The sequence below is a fragment of the Palaemon carinicauda genome, chromosome 32 (genome assembly GCF_036898095.1).
Source record: "Palaemon carinicauda isolate YSFRI2023 chromosome 32, ASM3689809v2, whole genome shotgun sequence".
In the NCBI taxonomy this organism is placed as follows: domain Eukaryota; kingdom Metazoa; phylum Arthropoda; class Malacostraca; order Decapoda; family Palaemonidae; genus Palaemon; species Palaemon carinicauda.
Genome location: NC_090756.1, coordinates 16,232,006 through 16,242,057, shown reverse-complemented (window position 1 = coordinate 16,242,057; position 10,052 = coordinate 16,232,006). Strand labels below are relative to the sequence as shown.

General features: G+C 41.6%; 1 protein-coding gene across 1 annotated transcript in view; it reads left to right on the top strand.

Moving 5' to 3' along the window:
• The window catches only part of Itpr (Inositol 1,4,5,-trisphosphate receptor), a 232,608-nt gene that overhangs the window by 178,083 nt on the left and 44,473 nt on the right, over positions 1 to 10,052 (top strand). Inside the window, 5 exon segments of the mRNA XM_068356085.1 lie at positions 824 to 1,056; positions 1,335 to 1,473; positions 2,780 to 2,887; positions 4,430 to 4,608; positions 5,032 to 5,242. Of these exon segments, the coding sequence (XP_068212186.1) occupies positions 824 to 1,056; positions 1,335 to 1,473; positions 2,780 to 2,887; positions 4,430 to 4,608; positions 5,032 to 5,242 (870 nt within the window).

Below are 10,052 nucleotides of genomic sequence, written 5' to 3'. Positions count from 1 at the left end.
AGGCCTCTTTTGTCTTTGGATTTCAATGTTCAAAGTTGTGAGTGGTTAAATTCTGTTTCTCCTACTGATCACCGTGGATTAAGAGCTTTAGACTTTGCCTCTGAATCAGGCTGTGAGCAAATCATAAGTGAAGCTACTCATAGGTCTGGTAACTGTTTGGACCTCGTATACACCAACTGCCCTGGCATTATAACAAGTAAGGTTGGTTCTCCAGTTGGGACATCTGATCATGCCTTGATTTCATTAGTAGTGAAGACTGATCAGCCTCTCCCTGATAAATCGTACTCATGTAAGATTTATATGAAATCTCAAGCAGACTGGAATGGGATTTTGAGTGATCTTTTGGGCTGGAATTGGTCACAATTGTATTGTAGTGTTGATTCTGTTGTCCCTTTGAATGAGAATCAAGTCAACATAATTGATAGGTGTATGTGAAGGTGCTGTGGAAAATTAATGCTGTACTCCCAATTGTGGTCATATAGGCATGTGTCAGTAGGGGAAATATTCCCCACAGTGAACCTCACCCCATGCTCTGTAGTCCCTTAGTAATATCTTTTTGTAACCCTGGCTGTACAAAACATTTAGTCCTAAACTTGACCCCTCTTATTGTTCCATATCTTTTAACTTTGACTTCGTAGTAGAACTGTGGTTTTCCCCTCTTGTCTGAATGGCCTTTCTCGATCCACCACTAGGGGTCATAAGGCAAAAAATCTTAAATTGTATAATAAATCTCAATTGTGAAGGTTGAATTTTTGCTATTAACATGTTTTTGAGTAGTTTTGATATGGCTGCCAGTTTTAAATAGTTGTTGCTCTGGTTCCAGATATAGTCCTCCGTCGCTCTGGAAAATCCCTGGCAGACGTTCAGTGCGATTTAGCCTCCAAAGGCGCGGCTGTCTTAGTGGTGGACCTTGTCATGAAGAGTCAGAACTGCCATCGTATATTTGTAGAAGCTGTGGCTCTCGGAATAGCTCTCCTCGAAGGTGGTAATAGAAGCATTCAAGACATGCTATACAACAAGTTAAGGGAAAGTGACAAAACTCAGAACTTCTTCAAGGTAAAGCAGAGTTTTGTAGTTATATTTTAAAGTAATATGAACATTTGCTCAATCAATATAGTAATATCCCTTCATCCCAGAGTGCATCCTTTGGTATATTTTCCATTTATTTATGTGTTTTCCTAGGTCCTTTGGCCTAACTTTTGAGATTTAAATGGGACAAAACAAGCGTATACAGTAGTAATATCCATTCTTTATTTTTTTTCAGAGCCAAGATGGCCATATTGCTTTCTTCTTTTCAATTGCAAGGTTTTGTCATCCTTGATTCAATATTGCAGGTTTTCTACAGCAAGATGGAGGAGGCACAACAAGAAATCCGTAATACAGTGACCGTCAATACTTCCGATATAAGTGCCAAGAACAGCGACGATAAGGATGGCCAGAAAGAGATGGACAAGATGAACAGAAAAAAGGCTGGTAAGTGTACATGCAGTATTTCATTTGTCATATTTAGCTAGTTGGTAAGATTAGAAAACACCTTTAATAAACAGTTGTTATATGTTCCCTTTCTAAGGAGCAAATTAGGTAGCCATAGTTGGTGTGTGTTGATATCTGTTTCGTGATTATTTGATTAAAACTGAAGTGTTTATGTACTTAGTCTTTTAAGCCGTCCATTAATAAGCCCTATTTATTTTGATTAAGAATTGAAGTTTGCTAAACCAATCATAAACTCCAGTGTATGAAAGGAGAAGCTGTAAAATATAAATATACATTTTGATATAAACCACTCTTGGGTATGACTACATATTCATCGTCTATTGCATCTTTTGTAGTACGATACAATGTATTTGGTGCTGAAGGTTCTGTGCACAGCCTCCTGACTTATCAATTGGGTTGCTTACTGTCTGATACTTTCATGTGTTCCCTGTGGTCTTCTCATGTAGCTGTCCAAATATTTTAACTTTTAAGAAACAGAACTTTCAGACCAGCCTAAATAAAGTAGGAAATTTACAAAGTGATCGTGTTAAACCACTTGAAGATTAATTTAATTAAATAAATTTTTGGTCAGTGTTGAAAATGGATTTTGACTTTTACTGCTTTTCCTGTGTAATAATTTACTTGTGTGTATTCTAAACAGGCCTGAAAGATATAGCCAGACAATTGGGAACGATCAGTGACGATAAGTCAAAGAAAATGGGCTCCTCATCTATGCCAGATGATGAGTTGGGTGTGGCTGAATCCAAATTAGCTAAGGAAGCTTTTAAACTTGGTAGAATGGGTTCACTCTCATCATTTTCTAGTAATGTCTCCCAAGAATCGGGCTTTGACAGCCCTACTTCGGAAGGAGATCAAGGCGTCTCGGAATTGCGCAGTAGAACAGTTGTAGATGCGCTAGTAATCAGTAATCTTGAAAGAGACGGGAGGAGTACTAGGCGTACTGGTTGTCTCTCCAGTAAAAAGTGGGCTAGTCTAGATGAGGGATCTCGTATTTGTGCAGTTGAAGAAGATAGAAACGACTCGTTGATACCTAGCTCGTTTTTATCCAAGGGTTATGGGAGCGAGGGGGATGTTAGAAGTGTAGCATGCTCGGGTAACAGTAATGGTAGTAACTGTGTAATGGATGGCACATTGAGAGCTGGATGTGAGGGGAGTAGTGTAGGCTTGGAGAGAATAGCCGAGGGTATTTCTCCCGCTTCGTCCTCCGAGCAAGTTGATTGTGATTCCTTAGATCCACTGTTGAATATTGCACCTATGACCTTACCCTATGTACTATCTGATTCAGGCCATAAACCCAATGGATTGGTAATGAACGATGAAATTCGAGAAGAACTGACAGCGGCGGCAAGCGTGACCACGCAGGCTTACAGCAACATCAGATCGGGCAACACAGGTGAGGCTATTTTCTTGAACGTAGTTTTAGTGCTCAGTATTTTGATCATTCTTCTTTTAAATCGTTTTAATCCACATTGGTGCCTGAATTTCATCTTGTGTAGGACTTCATTCCTCTATATGTAATTAGTGCATTCAGTGTCTGTAATGTGATGTACTCGAGGCATTGCCCAGTAGCTGTCTCCGCTTGTTAATCTTGTACTTAACCTGCGTTGCCATCCCCTCCCCTTGTGCTGTCCGTCATTGGTTTTATTGAACTTGGTAATGCTTCCCTATGACTTTACCTATGGAGGGTCTCCTAGGCCACCGTGGGGCCATATTACCCAAATACAATAAATCAAATAATTTATGCTCTTTCACTTTGATCTTCTATGCCATCCTTTTGCTACTGGGAGTCTAACCTTCCTTATACAACACCTCTATGAATGCTTCAGTTCTAGTATTATGGAGATTAGATTCTCAAATTGCTGATTTGGAATTGTAATCAACTTTATATTTTGTGAGTAAATTAATCTGGCAAACAATGGTTTATTCAATAGATAGATTATTTTATGTGATGAAGATGAATAAGGAAGATTTTTATTCTCTTGATCATTTTAAAGTACTCTCTTACATAACAAGAAATTAATCTGTTACATATCTGTGCCTCTCAAATTTTTTTTAATTTATTGGAAGTATGATTTGGGTATTAAGAATCCATAGTCTTGTCATAGTATATTTAAATTGAGGAGCTTTTGCCATTTTTCCAAAGATACTAGTAGCATGATGAAAACTTGAAACTATTTTGTAATCTTTATCATATTGACATCTTTTCACCTTCTAATGACTGAAAATAATTTCCTTCTTATGAAGGGACACTTTTTGAAAAAATGCAAAAGGTCCTGACTTTGAAATTACATGTGAGTGTGGATTTTTATTTATGCATTGTTTTCTTCAAGCCCAAAATAATTTCTTATCTGTAAAGGTCACTCTTTTGATTATTTTAGTTTCCATTGGTGAGTATCACTTGAATAGCGAAGTTCTGTATATTTTATTATCCGTTTCTTTCACCAAGTTCTACATCATATTTAGAATGTGCAGTGCCCCAGTTTTCAACTTTTATTTAAGATCAAAATTTCAAGACCAATTGGATGATTTTGGAAATGTGACCCAACTACTACCATTGCTATTTTCTTAACTGGTAATAATATTAGATAACATTGATAATGATAACAGTAATGTATTTAACAATCTGCTAACCATAGAGTTTAGTCTTTGAAGTTTAATTTTGAGACCTAAATTTATTAATAAGTAGCAACATATTCCTAAATTAGTTTTCATCTTGATCATTTCTAAAGTATATTTATTCTTTAGCGGTGGGAAAAATCAGATGTAGGTATCCTTAACTGTTGGCCGATAATTATTTTCCAAACTAGTATAAACATGGCGATGCAGTTTTGTTGGTAATTAATGTCAATATTTTAAAAATTTCAGATATCTGACATTCATGATTACTTTTTGACGTAGCATTACGCTCTCAACACTGATCAAAGTTTATATTCAGGTGACGTTACATCATCTTGCATCGGAATTGGGACGCTAGAGGAAGTTGCAGATAGCTACGGAAAGGGAAATAAGGAGACTGCTTCGGACAACCCAAAGCTGTCCCCCAAAATTGCCGTTATGCGACCCGTTCTTCGGTTTCTTCAGCTATTGTGTGAAAACCATAATTTGTACCTTCAAGTAAGTTGGTCTGTAAAAACATTCCGTGTTGACCATTTCTTTATTTGATCTTATGGCGTTAACAAAGTCAGAGGTTGTGGATTTCATATCTCTTTTGTAGAGTATCTCCCTTATATAATAAAGAGCAGATGTCTGGCTATATATATAGATATATATATTTCTTTTTGGTCATGCTCAGCTCCTCCCGACCCTCTGGTAGGGGAGAGGGAATAGTAATACCCGGGTGAGAGGGGTATTTCTGTACATATATCTAAATATTTAGCCCTCATTTTTGACAGGTATGAGATATATATACCCATACAGATAATAGTTTCAGGACTAGGTGATTAGTTAAGCAAGTGTCTGAGCATATGTATAGTAATGGTTATGTGTACTGTATTTATAAGACTGACTTACCACTTCTAAATTTTCCCCATTTTTCAGAACTACTTGCGTACGCAGGAAAACAAAACGAATCACAACCTCGTCAGCGAGACCCTGATGTTCTTGGATTGCATATGCGGTTCGACGACAGGTGGCTTAGGACTTTTGGGTCTTTACATCAATGAGCATAACGTCGACCTCATCAGACAGACCCTAGAAACGTTAACAGAGTATTGCCAGGGACCCTGTCACGAAAATCAGAATTGCATCGGTTAGTGTACGCTAAGGATAGTATGTTTGTAATACTATTTTATTGAATGGTTGTGATGGCCTATTGGGAACACCCCTGCCTGATGATCGCTGTACTGGAGTTTGAGTCCCGTTCAAGCTTGATAGTTTCTTGTAGTGTCTGTAACCTCACTATCCTTTTGAGCTAGGAATGGGGGTTGGTGGTTTTGGGGAAGCCTATAGGTCTTCCTGCTGAGTCATCAGTAGTAATTACCTGTCCCTCCCTGCTCCTATATTGGGCGGAGAGGGGCCTTGGGTGCTGATCATATGTATATAGTGTATGGTCAGTCTCTGTGGCAATGTCCTGTCTCTAGGTCAATGTCACTGTCCACTATCCCATGCCTCTGCCATTCGTGAAAGTCTTTAAACCATTTAAACCTTAAACCTGCAGTGGTTACTGTCTACTGTATGGTCTATGTGTCACACTAGGCAGTAGCATAACTTCTTCAGTTATTGAACTATTCTAGGGGTTTGCATCTCATTTTTGCATGGAATGAGATGTCTGATGAAATTCTTCATCAGGTCTGGAATATTGATATTTCTGTTGTGGATTTGAGTGAAAATTTTTTTTTCAATATTAAACTTAGCCGGTGATCATATAGCTGCAACTCTGTTGCTCGACAGAAAAACCTACGGTCAAAATACGCCAGCGATCGCTATGCAGGTGGGGGTGTACAACAACAGCGCCATCTGTCGAGCAGGTACTTAGTACTCCAAGTCAACAAAGAACCAATTTTCTCTCTGTCGGGCTACCGGCAAGACCTACTAATACGCTGTTACTAACTGGATTTGTTTTCACAACTATTTGGTGAAGTACACTATTCTAGTTTTGAGCTTTCGCTATGCAGGGGTTTTATCTTCATCTCAAAACTTGAACTCGTTTTGGATAGATTTAATTATGGTGACAAAGAGAGTATGGACTCTCTTTCACTTTTAAATGGCCGACCCTTCCCTTAGACGGAAGTGTGTTTAGGTTTTTAGTAATTTTGCTTAACACGTTATAGATCTATATATTTTATATCTCTCCGCCTTTATTAGGCCTCTTCGATTAACTTTCCATTTATTATAAACATATAAAAATAAATTTTTATGTTTTGTTTATATGCGACCTTTCCTGATAGTAGGCGGTCCTAACTTGGAACCGAAGTTAATCAACGTTGAGCCCGTTATATCGTATTTAGCCTTTAAAGAATTTTAAAACTTTTTAAATTTAATGTTTTATGAAAGAATTTCTTTGATAGTCTTCGTACTGTTTTCAAAGATGAACTAACGTTTAGTTTTTTAGACTACGCAGTTGTTGACGTTCAGGACGTTCAACATGCGCTCTATCGTTACGATAGAGAGAGAGTGTATCACGGTTTCACTTTGCAGTAAGAGTAAATCGATTCTGACGTTTCGTTCATTCTTTCTTAGCTTAAATGTTTTAAATTCTAAATTAAAGGAACTTTTTATTTGGAAAACCTTTCAGTTTTTTTCCTTTAGCCAAATAACATGTTTTTTTGACGATTTATAATTGGGCTCTTCTCTCAGGTGCGAATTCAAGAGAGAAAGAGAGAGAGAGAGATAGAGACGGAGGGAGAGAGAGGAGAAAAAACGTTCCGTTCAAGCGGGTAACGTTCTCGTGTTACTCTCCTCCCTAGTCGCTGTACGGGGAAGAAGATAAAACGTTTCTAGGGTTTTATTCTTGTCCCCAGGCTATGTGCGGTGAGAGATTGTAAACGTAGTTTATTTGAACTAGTGTTTAGTCTCTTGCCCAGCCACTGAATTCTTTATCTTTATATATGTTTTCTGTTTTTGCTAGTATTAATGAGCTGCATTATACGACTGTTTTCGCAATTACTACCTTTTAATGAAGGGTAGAATTGCGTGTTTCAGGTAGAAATCAGTATAAGTTTCGATTTCAGTGAAATAAGTGCAAAACAGAAAATCGAAGTGATAAAGTGATATGCGCAAAGTGTTACAGTGTTGCGTCCGAGGGTTCGTCTGTTCGTGCCTGTCGTTCACCTAGTCCGGGACCTCTTGCAAGCTCCCAAGCCCAGGGGAGAAGTAATGTCGAACGACTTATGGGTTCGTCAGGCTTTGATCAACGAACAGACGTTTCCCTCCGTGGTTTTGGGCGTATCTACCCAAGATCGCCCCACCCACACAAAGACGAGAGAGCCCATTTACTTCTCGTCTGCGGAAGAGGTTTCTCGTAAGAAACCATGGACCAAGGTCTCGCAGCTTATTAAGCGCAAGTCGGTCCCTTCCGCGCAAGTCCAACGGCCCAGTTGTAGCCACTGGGTCAGTTCGGACTCGCTGCAGTCTTCCGACGACTGCTCACCTCCTAAGAGAGGCAAAGCGGTACCGCAACAGGCAGTAACACCGTCTGTTGCCGCACCTGCTACTGTAGACCCTAAGTGGTCTTTGCTGCAGACCATGCAGACACAGTTAACATCTTTAATGCAGGACTTTCGTGCGGAGAAGGTTGACGCTGCACCCGTTAGCCTACAACCAGCCACGGTTGTGCGTTCAGTTGACGCTGAGGCTACCTTCTCCCGCACTCCAGCTGTGAGAGTCCCGCCACCCATGCGCAGTGTACCCTGCCAGCCGCATGTTGACGTTCAGCGACGCACGGAACCCTCCGTTGACGTTCGCGAGTTACAACAACAACCTAAGTTGTTTTGTTTTGACGCGGTGCGTCAACCTCCGCATTCTAGAGTTGTTTTGACTGCTCAGTATAGACAGTCAAAGCAGTCTCGAGTGAACACTGTATGTCCTCACGCACCTGTTGTGGTTGACAGTTCAGTTGTTGACAGTTCACAGACTGTCAAGCAGTTACATGACGTTGCCTTCTGGTCTGCTACTAATGCACCAGTGCTGTATGTCCTCACGCACCTGTTGTGGTTGACAGTTCAGTTGTTGACAGTTCACAGACTGTCAAGCAGTTACATGACGTTGCCTTCTGGTCTGCTACTAATGCACCAGTGAGAGACTCACTGAGATAACCTAGCTTTTATTGGACAAGGTTCCTGTAGATGAGAAAGTGCTGTTCTCCCTCCTACTGATATTCCTTTGAGGACTCTGTCATTTGGAGAGGAGCCTTAAGCTGCTTAGCCTCCTATGGACTTTAATTAAATCATGATGATTTTTTAAGGATCTTCGTCCGGATCTTGTAACTGCTGCTCCTCGTTCGCCTAAACGTCAGAACTTACACTAGGCCTAGCTACTTCGAAGCCGTTGTTGTAAAGCTAGTGCTCTCTCGCTCTCCTAGAGAGCGTTACGTTGGCTAGGCGGCTGGTTTTTGCACCAGGAGGAGTTTTAGGGATACAGCCTTTGATTTCCCTTCTTTTATACTGGCTTATAGAGCGAGAGTCTGATAGGACACGAGAGAAGTTCTCGGCTTGGTAGTTCATGCCTCTGCCCAGATAGACTTCTCAATTCTGGTAGACTCGCCCTGGCGCCTAGCCAGGAGATGCTCCAAGTTGTTTACAGGTCAACTTCTCAACTTTTGTCGAGCCTTTGAAGTTTTGCTGTACTATTATGTCACACATAACAAGGCTTCCAGGGATGGTAATGGTTCCGCCTCAGTCGCTAACCCCGTCTGTTGCCACACCTGCTCCCGTAGACCCTAAATGGGCTTTGCTGCAAGACATGCAGTCCAAGCTTGTGTCCTTGATAGAGGACTTAAATGCGGAGAAGAACCTTCTGGCCAACAACCTTCCAACCGGTTGGTTGTGCGCCCTGTTGACGCTGAGGTATCCTACTCGCGTCTGCCAGTTGAGGTGGTTCCTCCACCGATGCGACCCAGTGTGGGTTGCCAGTCGCACGTTGACGTTAAGCGACGCTCGGAGGTGGTTGTTGACGTTCAGTGTGTCACTAGGAAGACGTTCAACAACCAGCAGAGGTGACTTGTTGTGACGCAGTGCGTCAACCTCAGCAACCCGGTAGGGTGTTGACTGCACAACCCAGACAGTCTAGACAGTTTCGGGTTGACGCTGTACTTCCTCGCGCACCCATGGTTGTTGACAGTTCACAGACTGTGCAGCAGTGCCATGATATTGCGTCCGGCTCCATCACGCATCCACCAGTGCGACCGGATTCAGCGAGTCAGACGTTGCCCCCTCCGTTGCCGTTTCCTCATCAGTTTCGGATGAGGAACCCTCTGATGAGGACGTTGCTGAACAAGACGATCAACCCCCAGCACTGCTATCCATCCAGAAGATGCTGAAGAAGGAACGCTGCCCAGTCAGGCTGTGGATGAGTCTGGTAGGGACACTGTCATCCGTGGATCAATTTGTGTCACTAGGAAGACTACTCCTCCGTCCTCTTCTATACCATCTAGCTTTTCACTGGAAAAAGGACAAGACGCTAGAAGCGGTCTCAATCCCGGTTTCCGGAAAGATAAAGTCTTGTCTGACTTGGTGAAAGGACTATATCAACCTTAGAGAGGGTCTTTCCCTGACTGTTCAGACTCCCAACCACGTTCTCTTCTCGGACGCATCGGACGTAGGCTGGGGTGCGACATTAGACGGTAGGGAATGCTCGGGATTATGGAACTCGAGTCAAAGGACAATGCATTTCAACTGCAAGGAGCTACTGGCAGTACGTCTGACCTGGAAAAGCTTCAGGTCTCTCCTTCAAGGCAAAGTGGTGGAGGTGAACTCGGACAACACCACGGCTTTGGCGTACATCTCCAAGCAAGGAGGGACCTACTCTCTGACATTGTACGAGATCGCAAGGGACCTCCTCACCTGGTCAAAAGGTCTAGACATTTCACTAGTAACGAGGTTCATCCAAGGCAACTTGAATGT